This window comes from Syngnathus typhle, linkage group LG3, assembly GCF_033458585.1.
Source record: "Syngnathus typhle isolate RoL2023-S1 ecotype Sweden linkage group LG3, RoL_Styp_1.0, whole genome shotgun sequence".
In the NCBI taxonomy this organism is placed as follows: Eukaryota; Metazoa; Chordata; class Actinopteri; order Syngnathiformes; family Syngnathidae; genus Syngnathus; species Syngnathus typhle.
Genome location: NC_083740.1, coordinates 991,209 through 1,009,989, shown reverse-complemented (window position 1 = coordinate 1,009,989; position 18,781 = coordinate 991,209). Strand labels below are relative to the sequence as shown.

Genomic DNA, 18,781 nt, shown 5'->3' with positions numbered 1-18,781 from the left:
TGAAAAATAATTTGCAATTTTCTCCATTTCAGTCGACTAGCATTCGTGAAGCGCCAAGGACCCAATTCTGCTAACAGATGTGAAGCACCGCTCACAAGTAAGCTGGAAGGTAAGAAAAATGTATCTTTCCCAAAAAGTTTTTCCAGTTTCTGCCAACTGTGTCCCATAACTCTTGACTCAATCTTGAAGGCCAAAAAAAACCCCAAACTTTTACTTTCTTTTTAGTTCTCTCGCTGAAGTTTCTTCCCATTTGAGAAGCTGGACCATTGTTGGTGTTAAATGTAGCAGCGGGAGCGACATTGTCTTGAATGAATAGACCCCCCCCCAGACACACACACACACGCTCACACTTTTCTGTCTCCAAGGAGACACTTTCAAGTCGGGGTGGCAGCCAACAGTGCATCCATTGAAATGGCCGCCGCGGGGTCGACAACAGATTGAGGCCACACCACACCACGTTGAGTCTCTTTTTATTATTTGCAAAAATAGTCTTGGCTAATTCCTTCATTGACAAACAGCAGAAGAATAAAATGTACAGCACAATTCCTCTTAAATAACTTTTTTTTTTTTCATTCCCATTGACCTGAAGTGCCTTTGCAAATATCATCATCCGTCAAAAGAAAGCAACTTAAATAATCCTGACAAACAAGCACAAATATACAATACAAAATAAGAATAACACAGAATGCTTAAATTAACTTAAATTAAATCAGAATAAAATCATAATTTTTTTTTTTTTATTCTTTCTATTTTACAAAAAGAGGACAATCGGTTTCGACTAGGAAGAAGAGGACAATGCTTTTGTCACTGGCGTATTAGAGGGCCAAAAAATTCATAAAAGGTCATTTAGCAACCACCCTTTTTTTCTTTTCTTTTTTTACGAAGAGGCCATTATGGCCAAACATCCGCCGTTTGATGCGGTTCCTGGGTCTGAGAAAAAGGCCTGGGTGCAAACATTGCAAAAAACAAAAAAACAACAAAAATCCTATCCTGGCGCCTTTTTTTTTTTTTTGAAACTATTCGTTACAGTCCATTTCATATTTATTCTTCATTTGTACTCCCCGATGCCCGACAAAGAGGCAGAACAGAAAGCTAAGCGTCCGTTTACGTTTAACCGTGAACTTGACATTTTTTTTTGTTCCCCTTACACGAACGACCCCGCCGGTTCCTATTTCCAGTCGAGAACCAGCTCAGTCTGAATATCAGTCAAAGGTCTCAGCAGCAGCGAGCGTAGAGCAGCATCTCATCAAGGAGCATAAAAACTCTCCCATACAGCAAAATGAGCGAGCCCGTCGCCGGCCCCTTTACACCTGCAACAGGTAGAAGATCCGGTTGTCACAACAAATGAAAAGCGGAAACATCTGGAACCAAAGTTAAAAGCTCACATATGGAGCAAAGAAACGTTTGAAATGAAAAATATTTTCAAAACAACACAGGCTCTCAAATCGATCCCTGTGGAACACCATACGACAGAGCGCTAGTCAGAGCTAACTCAAAATGTTCTGTCTGCCAAAGCACTTGTGAGCGCCCACCTGTCGGTGAAATTGAGCCCTCCACCGTAAATCCAACAAAAGCAAACTTTACGATCTGTGTTGCACGGAGCCAAAAGGAACATCAACATCAACTCACCTCAGTTGCAATTATACATTCGTCCTTCTCCTCCGACATGACAAACACAGATTTGTACTTGTTGTCCGCACATGCAGACATTTCTGGACTATTTAATTCCGACGTATCGCTGTGGGGAAAGAGAAAGGGGGAAAAAAAATTAGCTTTAGCTTAACTCTGCTAGCTTCTTGCACAAGTATGGAATTCCATCTGAAAAGTGAATGAATATTCCAAGGCAATATATCCCGTATTCTTCTGGAAATGATGTCATGACATAATAACGTAGGTATTCTAATTATGTTTTAAGGTGACAATTCGGGTCAGTCTGTCCCATTTAAGTTGGACTTCAATTATGATGACAATTGACATGTCCAACTCGACTCTGTTGGCGATCTTCCTACCATTTTAAGCGTTTGCTGTGTTTCTCCTCAAACTCAAAGGAGTCCAGGGATTGGCACTTGTCCTCACAGGCCGCGTCTTTGGCCGCCTGCTCGTAGTTGACCTCGCGTACCAGGTTGTAGTCTGCGGGCGGCGGTCTGCTCTTGTAGCTCCGCCGTCCGGGCGACGCCCCCTCCTCAGGCTCCCCCCCGCCGCACAAGTCCATCTTTTTGTTGATGTTTTTCACCCCCGGCGTCAGCACGACCGGGCCGTCCCGCTCGCCGCCACGTTGGCAGTTATTGGTCAGGTTGTTAATGGTTTCGCCCTCGCCGCCCGTTTCCCCCGAGCCGTCGCGTTGGACTTTGGAGCGGAAGAATCCGACCAGCACGGCGCAGCCCGCCAGAAGCAGGAGCACCAGAGCCACGCCGGAGCCGACGGCCATCCAGGGGACCTCGGAACCTCGGATGGCGGCGTGCTCGGGGAGCAGGAACTGGCAGTTGCGGCCGCCGTAACCCGGGACGCAGGCGCAGACGTAGCGGTTGTTCCTCTCGTGGCAGGTGGCGCCGTTGTGGCACGGGTTATGCTCGCAGCGGCTGATGGGCGAGCTGCAGTTCCGCCCCGTGTAGCCCGGCGGGCAGGTGCAAACGTAGCCGTGGCCGCCGTCCCGGCAGGTGGCGCCGTTCTGACACGGGTACGAGGAGCACTCGTCACCGCTGTGGTCGCAGTTCATGCCCGTGAAGCCGTCCGGGCACTGGCACAGGTACGAGTTGACCAGATCCACGCAACGAGCGCCTGGGAACGCAAACGACCCGGTCAGGACTAGTTCTGAAACGATCCGCTTGTGAATGTATTGATCGTCCTCACCGTTGGAGCAGGGAGCGGAGGTGCAGTGGTCTATCTTCTTCTCGCAGGTGAAGCCGGCGTAGCCGGTGGGACACTGGCAGAAGTAGCCTCCGTCGGGGTTGTCGCTACAGCGGCCGCCGTTGGAGCACGGGGCGTCGGCGCACGTCATGGCGCTCAGCTCGCAGTTGTTGCCGTAGAAACCGTGAGGACATTGGCAGCTGTAGGTGTTCTCCAAGTCCTGACGGCAAGAAGATGGCGTGTCAAAATCACACACAAAAAAGTTTGTGCCCCAACGTGACTCACGGTGCAGCTCCCCCCGTTGCGGCAAGGGTTCCCGGCGCATTCGTTGACTTGGATCTCGCAGCTGGCGCCGCTGAAACCGGGTCTGCAGGAACAGGTGTAGCTGCCCTGGCCCGTGTTGCTACAAGTGGCCCCATTCATGCACGGCTTGTGGTGCGTGCAGTAGTTCAGGTCTGGACACAAGATGCACACATGTGGATTAGCCCCCGCGGAATGTTTTGCTCCCGCTGGACTGCGGTTAGCAATTATTCGTGCCCCCGACAATTGGCTCCCCCCCTCCCCCCTCCAAAACCACAGCTGTAGCATTAGCGACTTAGCATGGGGTTTTTTGTTTCAAGAGCACAAGAAGTTCCTTTGATGACTTTCTTTTAAACAGGCTTTTCAGATTAGTGGAACTCTCGGAGGGTTGCAGTACCGCCAGAAAACTGCGGGGGCAGCCGAGCTCAATTTACGGTATATGACTGCGCCACCGATTTGGTTCTTAATGATGGTGCCCACCTTGGTTGCAGAAGAGGCCCCCCCAGCCCTCCTGACAGTTGCACTGCCAGGGCTGCTGGCAGGTCCCGTGGAGGCAGCCCGGGTATCGGATGCACTCGTCGCAGTAGCGGCCCTTGAAGCCCACCCGGCACCTGTGGAACGAGGGGAGGACGGTAAGAGCGTACTCGGGAAAACTTTGAGCCCGGCCACACTGCGGCGGAACCTTACTTGCACTCGCCGGGTTTCTCGCAGAAGCCGTGCTCGTCGGCGCAGCCGGGCAGGCAGATTGCTAAAAAAAACACAAACAGGCATTATTAGCGTTAAGCTAACTTTTTTTCCAACTTTGTTTTTGTGTTTGCTTGCGTGCGTGTAATCTTGTGTTTTTCATTAGGGCGAGTACCGTAATTTTCGGACTATAAGTCGCACCGGAGTACAAGTCGCACCAGCCATAAAATGCCCCAAAAAGTTAAAAAAAATATATATATATGTATATAAGTCGCTCCTGAGTATAAGTCGCCCCCCCACCCAAACTATGAAGAAAACCGCGACTTATAGTCCGAAAATTACTGTTTGTTTTTCTCTTGTGCCTTCCTTGTTTCTGTGTGTGTGTTGATAATGTGTGTGTTTGTGTGAGCACGTGCTCTCACACAGCCCCCCCACCTCTCTCCTTGACCCCCCCCCCACCTCCAGCCACTGTCTTTTTTTTTTTTTTTTCCCTCTGAGCTGCAGTTTAAAACTCTTTTATTCACCCTACACACACACACACACACACACACACACACACTGGTGGTCCCCGATAGATAAGAGTGGACAGCTGGCGAGTGTGTGGACAGCTGGCGAGTGTGTTGCCAGCGTGCGACAGCTGCCCCATTGTCTGAGAGCTGCCGGCAGCTGCCCACTTCAAACAATGACGCCCGCCCCCCCGTTTCTAAAGCCCCAACCCCAAACCACCAGCGGCAGCCAATCACGAGGCCTGCGTGTCAATTTATGGCACGCGTGACATTATTCACCCCAAAACTTTCCTTGGAATAAATCAAGTGCGCGTGTGTCACATGGGGTTGGGGGGGGGGGGGGGGGTGCTGCTTGGCGGGCAGGCGGGCGAAGGGCTTGTTTACTCCCATAAAAGTTCTCGACACTAACGGCACATCCTGCTACCAACGCTAACTTTCCAGACGGATATTATTTAACTCCCGGAACGCTCCACATTTGCATGTCCGTGTGTCAAATTCTGGAATAAATACGCCGACTTAGCAGCTAGCACGCTAATTGTGTCATTTGCTTTGTGGAGGTCACAAATACATTTTCTGCAAATGTCAATCATTTGTATTTTCAGGTTGTTCCCATTTTAATTGTCCAGGCACAGTGTGTGTGTGCGTACTCACGCTCGGTGCAGTATTGTCCCTTCCAGCCGGCATCGCACAGGATCTCGCCGCGCTCCCCGCATGTAAAATGTCCGAAGGCGTCGTCGCGAGGCCGGCAGAAGACGGAGCATCCGTCGCCGTAGTAGTGCTCGTCGCACACGAAGCGGTACGCGTACTTGAGCTCGGTGCGGCCCGCCGTGTGCAGGTCCTGCGACCAATCCTCGCCCACCGTCAAATGGCGCTGGGTGCTCATGGTGCTGATCACCCGATCCGGGTTCTCTGCGGGAGGCGACGGAACAGGCGTGTTTGCTCCCTCTAGTGGTGTGTGAAAGAATGACTCTGTTACGGTGGGGGCGGTCTTACCTGTGGACAGGTCGTCTTTGGAGTCGGTGTGCAATGCCTCGATGATGAGCGAGAAGGTCCCCTGAGGAGACAAGCGGCTTGGTGAAGCTGCCGAAGCCCCAGCGGTGTCATAAGTCAAGCCCCGGAGGGCCCATACGCAAACACGCCCCTCCCCTCCCCGACATCATTTCCATCCTCCCTCCGGATCCATCCACCCATGGATGGATGGATAAGACGGACCATCTCAAATGGTTTCCCAAGGCAACAGATCACCAGATGGATGGGAAAAGCCAATTGAGCAGCAATTTAGGATTGGTTAGGAAGGCGAGAATTTGGAGTATGTTTTTTGAAGAGGAAAGTGGAATTTCTGATTTTCCTGAAGGCATCAACAGGAGAGAAAGTTGTTTTGTAGGGAAAATTGTGATTTCCGATTTTTTTAAATCAACACCAGACGATGGAGATAATTGACTTTCCAAGACAGGTGGCACCCCTCCCTCCCTTCCTTCCCCCCTCCCTTCCCGCCTCGCGCTTACCGGCCAAGTGAAGCCAAAGTTGATCCTGATGGGGTTGCTGAAGGAGCTCTCGGGGATGGCGTCGGGGATCTGGAACGAGTTGGCGCCCAGCACGGGCGTGACGGCGCCTCCGTAATTGCATGGCGGCTCGGGCGACGCGTTGGGCTGGTAATGCTTCAGGCACACCCGAAAGAAAGTCTGGCAGGCGCACTGCTGCGCGGACGACGACGACGAGGGGGACCCCCCGCCGCCACCGCAGCAGTTCCTGTTGCCCTGCGCGCCCTTCTTGTTGAGGAACTCCTGCAGGCGCAGCTCGAACACCCCCGAGCAGAAGCCCTGCGTGCGCGCGCGCGCAAGTGAAATTGAATTTAGCCGCTTATTGGCCAACTCTCAAGTTCACGTTGAAGGAAATCCAAACGCCACTTACCTGACATAGCAACGTGGCCAGCACCGCGACGCCCAGCAGCATCTTTAATAAATACATGATAAATAAATAAATAAATACAAATAAATAAAGAAAAAGTTTAAACGGGCCCGCTAGGAAGATGCATGGAGCGGCTCATAAAGCGCCACCGCGCATGCGCGTCCCAGAGGAGTTGAGGGGAGAAAAAAAAAAAGCACAGCGAGACTGTTAATCCCAAAAGTTTCTTCCGAGATGAAAGATTGAAAATTGTAATTTAAAAATAATCAAATGATCTTTTGTTAAAAAAAAAAAAAAGCGTTCCAGCGGCGTTATAATCCCAAACAAAGGTGGCCTTCTCCTTTCCTAATTGAGGAAGAGTCCAACATGTTTTCCTTTCTTGTCTGTCCTCGTCTCCTTCTCCTTGGTCTTCTTTTCTTCACGGCTGTCCGGCGCAGGCCGCCTGCAGCCGGTTATATACATGCTATGCTAATAACATGCAAATGAGCCCTGCTCCTCCTCCTCCTCATGCTCCTTCTTGTCTTCCTCCCCCCCAATCTGGGCCTCGCTCGTGCGCGCTCCCCATGCATGCACCACGCCATGCAGGAGGAGCTTGGTCGTCCTGCAGCACGTCGGGCGGACGACAGGAAATCTGAGACTTTTCTCTGGTTTTATTTGACGTTTAGTGACTTCCGAATGGTGGACATGTGACGCTTTTGTTTCCTTTCGCTTCCTTCAAACTTCTTCTCATCCCCCTGCAGTTGCAACACGGCTCATATATATTTTTTAATCTGATGATGAAAATGATTTATATATCATTTTTAATCTTTGGACGAGTTTGGGGTGGTGATGAGAACTTCTTTGAAAAAGTCTTTGGAGTTTGTGTTGATGTCTTCCAAACTTCCAAGTTGTCCCACCACCTTTTTTTCTTTTCTTTTGTTCTCTTCTAACTTCTCATCTTTCTTCTAAGATGTTATTACTAATAACTTTATTTTCCCCCACGATTGAGGAGTTTGCGATGTTGACATGTTTGTACAGATCAAGTAGGAGAGTTTTTTTTTTCTTTACTGGACTTGGTGAGAACTTCCCAAGCGGTTGACATGTGACTTGGTTTCCTTTTGTTGCCTTCAAACTTCCCAAAAGAGTTCGTTTATTGCCTCAACAGGGACACACCCACTCGCAATCTTGGCACACAACTTGTAAGCTTGCCTGATTGTTTTTTTTTTCATCCCTCTTCTTCCTCTTCCTCCTCCTCCTCATCTCCTTCCTATTTGCTCCAAAACATTCCTCGGCAAAGTTGTGCGCTCAACGAACTTGCGCTTGCAAGCAACACGATGCGCGCGTGTGTAGCTTTACATTGTGCGTTGTGTACATTGTGTGTACGTGGCTCGCGTGGCCAACATGAGGGGGAACTTGTGCCATTGTGTGCGCGCAAGCCAAGGAGGAGCCCCCCCCCCAACCTCCCCCTCAGCTGTATGCTAATTCAGCTCGCACCTGCTCTTCTCACAACAGCATGCGCGCGCCCGGCACAGGCAGGCAGGCGCGACCCCCCCCCCCCCCCCTGCAACACGTGCCCCCCCTCCCCACAGACTCCACGCGCATGCACACATCTGGCGCGTGCACGAGGGTGTCTCTGCCCTGTAGGTTCTTGGCGTCACGTGACGTCAGAGCCCAGCTCCGCTTGTTTATTTGTTTTGGGTGATGTCATAGGATGTGTGAAAGTGCGAGTGCGTTCAGTGTTAGTGTGGTAACAAGTTGTGTTCGTGCACGCGAGCGTGTTTATGTGTGTGCGCGAGCAACCATTGATGCGTTTTCATCGGCATCGATTGAGAATCCAGCGTGTGTGTGTGTGTGTGGAGGGGGGGGGGGGGCGCTGCGTGGGGCATTAGGAGGTGTTCAGCGATGGACCACGACACGCCTTCAGACGCGGACAGAGCCTTGCACGCCATCTGCCACGAGCCCACAGCACCGAAGCCCACCACCACCCGCGCGCTTCCTCCATCTCCAATTATGACCCCCCCCCCCAGTGGGTGCCTCAATCTCGCCTCTATGTCCCAATGTCCGGCGGGCGGGCGGGCTCCCGCGACTGCAAGCATGTTAAGGAGCTGTAACGGTATGGGCCCTCAGGGGCCATATGGTGAGGGAGCGTGGGGCGGGAAGGGGGGTCTCCGAAAAGGAGACACCACATGGTCACTCGTGGGAACGTAAACACGGCGCCCATCACACGATATCGATCATATGATGAGAGACGAGGAGGGGAAGGGGTGATCGTGCATGTTTGTGTGTGTGTGCGCGCGCGTGCATGTGCGCGTGCGTTCAATACGCGTGTGATGGTGTTTGACAATGGAAGGCGCGCTTTGTAATGACGCGCATGCGTACTAGCAGGCAGGGTGCTCCACTTATTTGGGGTTCTTGACATTCGGGACTCCTCGTTTGCATATTCATGAAGGAGGTTCCTCGAGACGTGCTGAGTTTAAATTGGTGCCCCAGTAAAACGTAGAACTGTTGTCATTGCGTGGGGGCCCAGGGACGCCTTTGCGCGCGTGTGTGTGTGGGTGGGTGGGGGGGGGGGGGTGTAGGCGTGGTCCTTACGTGGGCAGTCGCGTGCCAATGTTTTGAAAAGCACGCATGTTCAATACACACACCCAAAAATGAATGAATTCTCCAAAAAAAAAAGCAAAACCTTATGATGACGTCATTGCGGCACTGTAATGGCGATCCCACTAAAAGCACAGTGAGCTCTGCTTTTTGATCAGAGAGAAGTAACAAAGATAAAATGGATTTCATTCATATTGATCTAAGTCTTTATTACAAAAAAGTCTCAAAGAGCTTCACTTGATTTAAAAACACGATTAAAAAAAAAAAAAATCTAATCACGAAATGGATGCTATATGGGATACTTCTTTCATCAAGATGAGTTACAGAAAATAGATTTGGTTTGGCTATTTTCAACGACGACGGTGTGACTTGAGGAAGTTCTGAAAAGTCCCGCCTCCCCCTTGTCTGTGTTGAATCACCGTCTCTATCCTAACCACGAGCATCTGCCTAGACTGGAACAGATGCACACACCTGCCCCCCCCCCCCTCCCACCGCACCTCCCAAACAGCCTTTCAAGCCTCCATGGGAGCCCAGCGGGCCCACAATGGGGGTGCGGTGGGGGTGGGGGGGGCAGTAACCAAATACGGCCTATCCCCCCAGGACAAGACAGGCGTTCTGTTGAGTCGCTGTCCCAAACAATCTGCTGCGCCACTGCTCATTTGAAATGTGCTCTGAGGTGTTCGACTCAAAACGCCACGCCGTGACATCGGCATATTTCCGCCCTCTGATTGGCTCGTTGATTCCGTGTTGCAGGGCCGCCACCGGGTACGAGTGGCTGCCGGGAACCCGGTCGGAACCCCCCGGGCCGATCGGGGGCGGCAGGTGCTCCCTGGGCCTGGTGGATGAAAGGCAGGGGAAGGGGGGGGGGCGTCTGTCGGAAGACCAGGTTACACATCTTTTTGTTCCAGAAAAAGACACGCAACAGCCCATTGCTGGGGCAGCGGTGCTTAATGGCGCCATAATCGCCCCCGGTTCCTATCTCTCAGCTGCCACTGCGGGACAGAGGATCCACACGCACCTGTTGTCCCCCCCCCCTACCCAACCCCTCCCCTCTTGCCCCCGCCCCCATTGTGTCCGGCCCCCGCCTTCGCCCTATAGCGTGCTACACCTCAGGAATGCTCCTTGTCCCCGGAGAGAGCTTATGCACGATGAGAAGGGGGGGGCGGGCGTGAAGGGTGGCTTCAAGAGGGAGGTGCCGGCCGGCCGGCCCGGTCTCTCCGGGAGCCGCTCCGTCCAGATCCAGAGAATCATGTCCTAAATCACCGGCTCCCGAGGGAAGGCTCTCCATTGTGGCGAGATGGCCCCTGCAAGCTGGGCTGCCAGCTGCCACTGCTGCAGCGTCATGTGACCCCCCCCCCCACCACCACCACCACAAGGCTCCAAATAACATTTGGCCTACAAGAACCTTTGAAAGTTTGCCAGTCGAAAATGTTACATCCACGTTGGCAGCTGCACGGTGTTGTTATTGTCCCATATCGCTCAGCACGGAGTCGGCGGCGTGACGTGTCACGGATCAGGTAAGCCAATGAGCTTCCTCCCTAATTTGTTCCGAGTGGCAACGTTGCACCGGCATCAAGCCAGCCTAATTCATCAGCCCTGTTTACCAAACCACATTAGCATTTTCTTTATTCCCCCATCTCAGATCCCCCCCCCCCCTCCCCTCTGTGTGTTTTTCCCTCGCATGCTTCAATGTGCTGCAGTCTAATGAAGATTGTAATGATGGCTTGTCAATCTTAGATAAGAAGCAGCACGCCCCCTTCGGAAGGCGGGGCGGGGTTCTCATGGTGGCCCGGACAGGAGGGGGCATTAAGGGTGGCGACACCCGTGGCACACGCCTGTTGACCGAGCTACAAAGCAAAAGTGTGTGACCCCCCCACCCCCCCCCCCCCTCGCCCCACAGAGCCTGCTGCTGCCATTGTCCTGCCAAGACACAAGACCACTCCTGTTAGACCCCCTCGGAACCCTCCCCCCCCCCACACACAATCGGTTTTACCAATCAGCTGACCCCCACATGGCTTTTTCACCCGCTCCCGCTCGAGCAACTTTAAAAAAAAAATATTATTCCGCCAATCAACTAGAATGGTTCTGCCTTCTTTGAATTCTGTTTTCACTTTTTTGTAAGTTTTTTGGAAATGGAAAACTGGAAATCCATCATGGTGCCTGCAGGGAGGAGCAGGTGGGCGGGGTCTGATAAGGGGGTGGCGTTCCCGGTCTTGGGGGGGCCGGGCGGCTGGCTGGCTGGCTGGCTGGCTGGTGCGGGGGTATGGCGGCTGGCGGGGTCAGGCCCGCGTGTCCTGGGAAAGTTGCGCTCTCCATTTAAATGCGCACATGTTGCGGCCTTCTGGAGCCCGCGTCAATGCGCACGCTGACAGATGGCCGCGGGGCCATAACTATGGAGGCCCACCGCCATCACGTCCCCCCAGGGAGAGACGGACGGGGAAGCGTCTCTCAGCTGATCCCATCATAAAGAGGAGTGGAGGAAAGGAGTGTGTGTGCGGGCGGGCGCGTGCGTGCGTGTGTGTAATCTCTAAATTGACTTAATGTATTTGCCTGCTCTTCGCAGATTCTGATGAGATGAGGGGAGGAAGGCTGGACACGGCTCCAATGGCAACGTTGTGAGTCTTTTTCAAGTGTGTGCGCGTTTGTACGGCTGCGTGTGTTCTTCTCCCATCAGTTCAAATATTCAATTGACAAGTCGGGCCGCAAGAGGGCGCCACATCCTCGCTATAACAACCTGGCGATCAGTTTCAGAGCAATCAATATCAGTGATCTAAATGTCAGTTGTATAGATGACGTCAGTTTTGTGTATTGCTGTATTTCTATCGTTGTGTAACTAGTTGTACAAATCCAAGTTTGCTACCATCAGTAGTGCGTTGGCTCCCTCTAGTGCGAGGTGAAAAGGTTCAAAGGTCAATGGAATGACCTCATTATTTGGAAGGTTTTGAACGCGACGGCTATGGTGGAAGCGTGTTTGTGGTTGACTTGCAATGCTTTGCTAAGCGCGTGCGTGCGTGTCCACTCTGCATAAGCTCCTTAGCGAGTGCCAATCAGGAGAAAGCACACACACAGTGGCACACACTCTTTAGCGGGGTTGATGCTCGCACTCTGACACTCAACGCTCTTCTTTGTCTTTGCGCTTTTCCTTCTTATTCATCAGCCATGCTTCCCGCCGACGAGAGCGGCCCCAAGCCTCGCCGCGTGTCGCTGCCGGCGCCCCCGCCGACCCCGCCGGGCCGCCGCCACTTCCCGCTGCACTTGGGCGCGAAGCGGCGGCGTTCGGGCCCCGCGCCGGAGCGCCGCGTCAACTGCGTCCTGGTGGGAGACGGCGCGGTGGGCAAAAGCAGCCTGGTCATCAGCTACACCACCAACGGGTACCCCGCCAGATACGTGCCCACCGCTTTCGACAACTTCACAGGTACGAGCTGCTACAATTCCGATGATTTATAGATACAAAAACAAATCCCAAAAGTAAATGGTTTATGTCCTCCCTTATTTGTAACTACTATATTGCTGTAGGCCCCATGATGAACACAAATCATTGATACCCCCCTAGATGGATTAATAACCCCCATTATTAATTAGACAAACATATGACCCCGTTAATCAGATGTTAAGCACCGCGGTTAATCAGATTTATGACCTTGTTAAACATATGAGTTTAAGACCCCCGTTAATAATCACATTGATTTTTGATCTCCCATTATTGTCCGTGATATACTGATTTACCCCCTATTAATGAAAAAATATATTGATTTACCTCATTATTATTATTTGTATTTATTTTATTTTTATATATTTTATTTTTATGGAATTATGCCTCCCAATTGTTTTTACTTTTATTTTCTGAATTTATTTTTATATATTTTATTCTGATTGAGTTATGCCTCCCAATTGTATTCCCCATTCTATGCTAGCCTAGCTTCAGCGCTAACCTTTCCGCTGTCTCCTCAGCCGTGGTGGTGGTGGACGGGATGCCGATCGGACTGCAGCTGTGCGACACGGCGGGACAGGTACGCACACGCCGACTTGCCCATGTGGGCAAATTCACTTTGTAATGTGTATTCTTTTGTCCACGCCGTCACCGTAGAAATGGGGAGTTGCTGATGAATCCATCAATGTAAGTCATCACTTTTCATCCAACTTGACTTTTTCATTTGTTTCACTGAACGATATGAAATTTGGCAGGCTTTCAAAAGTCGGCCATTTTCATTTTCGCCACTTTTGCCCATTTTCATTGGGCCTCCGTGTTACTTTCTAACATGTCACCCGATATTCGGAAACATTTTGTCTAACCATTGCATGTGGGTGAATTCTGATGACGCACCGCGAAACAGGAAACCCTCAATCGCAAAATCAGTCTTATCGAGAAACAGGAAACGCTCTTCTTTTGAGTTTGTACCCGCATAAAAGTGTCAAGAGTTGAATTGCGCCAGGGTGTCGGCCATTTTGGTTGAAATTGTAATGATCCTGATCCAGTTTGGTTCCTCTCAGGACGAGCTGGAGCGTCTCCGGCCGCTCTGCTACCGAAACGCCGACGTCTTCCTGCTGTGCTACAGCGTGGTCCGACCCGCTTCCTTCCGCAATCTGAGCCAACGTTGGGTTCCCGAGATCCGCCGCCACTGTCCCGGCGCGCCCCTCGTCCTGGTGGGCACCCAGCTGGACCTGCGCGAAGACGTCCAAGTGCTGATCGGGCTGGCCCGGAGCCACGAGCGTCCGGTGGGCTCGGAAGAGGGCCGGCAGCTGGCCCGGCAGCTCGGCGCCGCCGGCTTCGCCGAGTGCTCGGCGCTGACCCAGAAGAACCTGAAGGAAGCCTTTGATTGCGCCATCCTGGCGAGCATCCGACACATCCCAGATGACGGCGACCTTAGCGACTGGTCGCGGAGAGTGACCCTCAAGAGGACCACTCCTGACAAAATCAAAAAGCTCTCGGAGGCTTGGTGGAAGAAGATCCGATGTCTGGTGGGGGAACAGAATTGTGACCAGCTGACTATGTAATCGGGTCAAGACACAAAGTTCACCGCAATCACCAAGATGGAGCTTCTAAATTCCCAAGGTACATGTCGCTGAATCGTTTCCTCTTTTTCTGAGACTTTGCGGAATGGACCTTCAGGACACAAATGAAGGAAAGATTCTCAAAACGCAGCTTACGTCCCGAAATGATGGGTCAGAAAGCAAACACACAAAAAAGGCGGCGGCGGCGGGGGATGAACTGGAGATTCTCGGCGTCTAATTGGAGCCGACGGGACCACCTGGGCGGGATTACGCCGCCATATGGCGGCTCAACACGCCACTGACACTCTTGGTGTGTCGGCGTGCTCCACTTTGTGACCGCAAATCTCGTTAAGGAAGGATGGAGGCGACAGTTGGTATCTTTGAAGAACTTCAAGACAAGCCCAGATGGAGCACCATTGGTACCTAAAGTGATCATCCGTTTTGACTTTAGCACTGGACCTCCATATTGACTATTGATTTGTATTTTGATCTAGATTAGAACTTTTGACAGGCACGACAAGTTTATTCGTAAAAGCATCAGTTGACGGTCAATCCATACAGTTTCAAAAATATAAAATATGAATATGTCCAGTCAGATTGTCGCCATTTCAAAGAAACGTATTTGTGTATAAAGACGCTGAAACGAGTACACCGACTGGCGGGAAGTTTTATTTGGCGAGACGTCCTTCACAGCGTGTCCTCCTTTCGATGTTTGCGCGTCTTCGCTGAAGCGCGGATGTTCTCGTAGTCCACATGGTGGCGCTTCTGAGGAGACACGGTTGAAAAGATCAAGATCAGTCTGCAGGACTTCCGTTTGATCCATCACCTCTTTGAATTGTCCGACCTCGTTTGGTCGCAGTCTGGAGGAGGACGACGTCTTTTTCCTGGACACGTCGAGATCGCAAGTGAGTACGACTCATATTTTGAGGACCAAATCGTTGTTCTTGTACCTCATGCAGAGAGCCAGTAGGAGCAGCAGGAGCAGGAGCACAAACATCACGCTCAACCTGATGATGTTTAGCACTCTCGCTGATGGTCTGACGTCAATCTCCACACTTTGCGACGTCGCCTTCCCCAGCTCGTTCTCCGCAGTGCAGAAATATTGGCCAGAGTCTGAAGCCTTGATGGAGCTGAAGAGCAGCTGCGGTCCCTTTCCGACCGTTTGGTGGTTTGCGGGTCCCGTCTTTTTGTGCCAGAGGTGTTCGGCCGAAACGCTGACGCTGCTGCAGTTCAGAATTAGCCGACCGCCTTCTAGAATGTTACCGGAATGACTCAGCGACACCGTGGGGGGGCTCAGAGCATCTGCGGGAGAAGAAGGCAACAACGTGGCCCGTTTGACTCGGATTGAATCGGGCCATTTCGAGTCGACTCCAGTCAGGATTCTAACTCACACAGGCGAGGTGAGATGCTGAGTGGATGTCCTTCTACGTGGCAGGTGACGTAGTCTCCAGGAATCAAGACCATTTGCAGATGTTTGGTGGTGTGGTCCGGAAAGCAGCGAGCCACAAGATCGCCGTTTAGCGCCAAGCAGAAGGACAAAGTGGCTGAAGGTCTGCAGCTGCTGTGACACGACAACAACGCCACCGTGCTGGAGTTTTCCACTCGGACGCCGCCGCCGTTCACGCGCACCTGCACAGCTGCGGGCGAGATGAGCTCGGGCTGGAGACCTTCGTACCTTGAATCTCATTTGAACTTACCTGCGACGTTCAAATTGATTCCCGGTAAGCTATTCGTCCATTCGAAATCTCGCGTGGTGAATTTGAAACGATACTCGGCGGCGTCACTCTCCATCACGTTTTCGATCCTCAGAATGGAATGTCCGTCATCTTGGAGAAGAAACTGGAAACGAGCGTGATACTGCTCTTCCAACTGGAGGTCCTGAGGCACAGAGGCGTTCGTCCACAAGTGTTTGCGATCCGGACGGAACCAGAACTCTGACTTGACCTGGTCGTAGCTGCTGTAGGTCCAATTAATGTCCACCGAGGCGCCTTTGAGGGCGCAGACGCTTCTGGTGTCGTAATGCACCATGTTACAGGAGCGGGACACGCCTGAAAGGTTGAACGAGCAAGTTAGCATTAGCGCCATGCTGAGCGCTACGTTCCAGACCAGGGACTCACACACTGGAGGAGACACAAGTTGACGATGTCCTTCTACGGCACACGAGAAGCTGTTTTTCGAGTCAGGGGTCGGTGTGTACACTTGCGAGTGTTCTTCTGGGATCTCCTCTCCGTTCTCGAACCAGACGTACGAAGTGGACGGCCCCAGACTGCACTCGCTGACGCAGCTCAGAGATTTGACATGAGTTCCGTACCACTGCACACTGAGATCTGCATTTATGAGGGAGAAACAAGAGGAACTGCTTTACGACTCGTTTGAGTCATTTGATTCATTTGACTCGGTCGAACGGCTATTTTCAAAGCACTTTGCCGCATTGGCAAATCTGATTCTGACTCTGGTTCAGACGGGAATCCGTACCGGTGACGGTGAGCTTGACTCCGGGCATGACGGTGTATCTTCCTCCATCCCATTGTTTGGTGATGAATGTGAACTTGTACGTGCCCGAGTCGCTCTCTCTCAGCTCGGTGATTGTCAAACCGCACCGGTCGCGGTGACAGTCGTAGTGCAGACGCCCGGCGTAGTCGGGGTCCAGGTTCAGATCTTCAGGCTCGTTGTCGTGTTCTTTGATGAACCACTGCGTCCTCTGGACAACGGTTTCCTGGCCGTCTATTTTTTCTGGATATGTGAAGACGCAGCGAAGGTTGGCCTTTGCTCCAGTCAGGGCGCAAATCTCAATCCAAGGGTAAGTCCCTCCCCAGGCTCGTCCCTCCAAAGCTTGGACCACTGAAATTCACAAACAACAAAGCCTTTTGGAGTTAAGATCAAAAAATGTTCTCAGGAGTCGAGTTTCCGACCGAGAGAGAGATGACGCAACGTAACTCAGATGGCTCTGTGGGCGGATGTTCGAAAGAACAGGAAGTGAGTAGAAGATAGTGGAGCGAGGTCAAAGTTATGCCGCCGAGAGTCCCGAGGAACCGTCGAGGTCCGTTCCGTGCGATTCCCCCAATCGGCTCACGACGGAGAAGCGAATCGTTTGAATCCAAGCAATCGACCCATGAAAATTTCGAACCCCCATCTGAAGTTCATGTGTACTTCTCACAACCCCTAAAGCAAGACCAGAAGGACCAGGATTACCTTCGTCCTCGAACGTAAATATTTGAAACACCTCAATATTTGATTCCACGGAAAATGACCGGCACCAGGATCCATAAATTGCTGAATAAGCGTATTTTGGTTTTGAAAATGTGCAAAATACAGACGAGTCTTACCTTGTACGCCGAAGAGCAAAAAGAAAAACATCCTTGCTGCTCACCAGCTGGGTGGTAGATGCGAATCAGTGGAGATATCAATCGGTGAGCAAGCGCAGACCTTCTTCCTCGTTTTCACACTTCAAACCAACCAACCAACCGTTCAAGCATCAGTAGTGGTTTTTTTTTTTCAAGTGGCCATATTTTGTTTTTAAAACAAACATTTAAGCTAAACCACTCGAATCGTGTTTTAAAACTTTCAAGCCCTACTAAATCTTAGCCTGGGCTGAAAACCATAATCATAGCCAGGCTTGAAACCTAACCTAAGCTTGACTGGGGGGCCTCATGCATGTGCTGCATTTCGGCGGTTACCACTAGAGAGCGGTCGAATCCACAGAATGGGTTGTTCCAGCCGGCCCTCCAGAACAGGTAAGCGCTTTTATTTTTAAATGACAGGTGGTCGATCACAGAGGAAGTGGCTAAGCAGAAAATGAATGCAAACAGACTTTTATTTTATTTTTTTAATGCAAAGTGACATGCTGCCATGTGTGTTAGGAGTTCACTTCAACCCAAGAAGCAAAACGGTGAAGCAAGGAAAATATCCAAGGAATATTCAAGGAACATGTGCTTTAGTAGGTGGTTTCATCTTTGCCTTTCGTTTGTTAATTTCAAATTGGTATATTGCAAATGTTCTCACCGTACCGTAAAATGTGTTAGTAATCAAAGCGTTTTTTTTCAAGGCCGTTGGTTTAACATTGGGAACAGTGGGAAGAGTGGGAAGCGGCTCCAATGCACTCTTGGACCTTTGTGTGTCCAAATGAAGACAAACGTGTTGAGAGAGACGACAATTAGTTTCTCTTAGATCAGTGATGCCCAAATGTTTCTGCTTCAGGTCCACATAGGCAGACTCGTTTGGAGATTACAATAATTTATTTGATGGAATTTCATTAACAGTTGGGTCAAACCAACTTGGGTCCAAAATGGACTGATCCACTACCTGGGTGAAAATTTCTGCTCATTCAGCACAAAACAAAAGACATTGGCCTGTTTTGTGCAAAACAAGGCAGAAAATTGGATTAGTTCATTTTTTGGACCCAAATCGGTTTATTTCGGCCCCCGTGGAGAATTGGGCTGAACCATTTTGAAAAAAAATCTCATTGCGATTTTCTTTGTTTGCAGTGATTGAATAGGCTTTTTTTCTTCATCAGTGACATCACTGCCAACTTCCATGACGTTTCGCTACATTGCGGTGGCGTCTTTGATTCGGATTTATCGCTCTGCCCTCGCCATCCCGCCCAGCCGGATTTTCCAAACACGCGTCGAGTCAGTTTGTAGTCTGCGCCGCCTTCACGCACTACATCAAAAGTAACCGTCCTCAAAGTGCTCGCTCCTCTCCTGTGTCCGTAACTCATCCCGCCGCGTGACACTGCTTTACGACAAAGGACAAAGCTTCCACGAGAGCGCCAGCGCAAATCGAGAGAGGGGAAAATACAAACTCAAATCTCTCCAGCCATGATTTTTTTCATTTACCGTTTTTTTCCATGTATAATGCGCAAAATCTAACTAATTTATTGTCCTAAAATCTGGGGTGCGCATTATACATGGGTACAATTTTTTTTTTTTTAATCCGGATATCATATGGAGGCCGCCATGACAGATGCGCTT

General features: G+C 51.0%; 4 protein-coding genes across 5 annotated transcripts; 1 reads left to right on the top strand and 3 right to left on the bottom strand.

Moving 5' to 3' along the window:
• Positions 1-456: 456 nt before the first annotated feature.
• On the bottom strand, positions 457-6,769 carry dla (deltaA). 2 transcript variants are annotated; one of them, XM_061274206.1, is made up of 11 exons: positions 6,249-6,769; positions 5,843-6,157; positions 5,331-5,391; positions 4,989-5,246; positions 3,835-3,895; positions 3,628-3,758; positions 3,133-3,302; positions 2,851-3,067; positions 2,010-2,778; positions 1,630-1,738; positions 457-1,310 (listed from the first exon to the last, which is right to left on the bottom strand). In XM_061274206.1, the coding sequence occupies exons 1-11, from the start codon at positions 6,303-6,305 to the stop codon at positions 1,305-1,307; spliced, it is 2,154 nt and encodes a 717-aa protein (XP_061130190.1). In that variant the 5' UTR covers positions 6,306-6,769; the 3' UTR covers positions 457-1,304. The 2 variants fall into 2 exon arrangements, with proteins under 2 accessions (XP_061130190.1, XP_061130189.1); XM_061274205.1 differs by having other exon boundaries at positions 457-1,738.
• A 4,316-nt stretch (positions 6,770-11,085) lies between these two features.
• Positions 11,086-14,308, top strand: si:ch211-133l11.10 (rho-related GTP-binding protein RhoU). Its single transcript, XM_061275411.1, has 5 exons — positions 11,086-11,434; positions 11,977-12,234; positions 12,771-12,829; positions 12,907-12,936; positions 13,311-14,308. Exons 2-5 carry the CDS (start codon positions 11,979-11,981, stop codon positions 13,812-13,814), a joined length of 849 nt encoding a protein of 282 aa, XP_061131395.1. The 5' UTR covers positions 11,086-11,434; positions 11,977-11,978; the 3' UTR covers positions 13,815-14,308.
• A 5-nt stretch (positions 14,309-14,313) lies between these two features.
• On the bottom strand, positions 14,314-15,417 carry LOC133151962 (junctional adhesion molecule A-like). Its single transcript, XM_061275412.1, has 4 exons — positions 15,203-15,417; positions 14,762-15,113; positions 14,638-14,695; positions 14,314-14,576 (listed from the first exon to the last, which is right to left on the bottom strand). The coding sequence occupies exons 1-4, from the start codon at positions 15,273-15,275 to the stop codon at positions 14,499-14,501; spliced, it is 561 nt and encodes a 186-aa protein (XP_061131396.1). The 5' UTR covers positions 15,276-15,417; the 3' UTR covers positions 14,314-14,498.
• A 15-nt stretch (positions 15,418-15,432) lies between these two features.
• LOC133151960 (uncharacterized) lies at positions 15,433-17,206 on the bottom strand. Its single transcript, XM_061275410.1, has 4 exons — positions 17,138-17,206; positions 16,287-16,652; positions 15,929-16,138; positions 15,433-15,859 (listed from the first exon to the last, which is right to left on the bottom strand). The coding sequence occupies exons 1-4, from the start codon at positions 17,166-17,168 to the stop codon at positions 15,495-15,497; spliced, it is 972 nt and encodes a 323-aa protein (XP_061131394.1). The 5' UTR covers positions 17,169-17,206; the 3' UTR covers positions 15,433-15,494.
• Between the last annotated feature and the right edge of the window lie 1,575 nt (positions 17,207-18,781).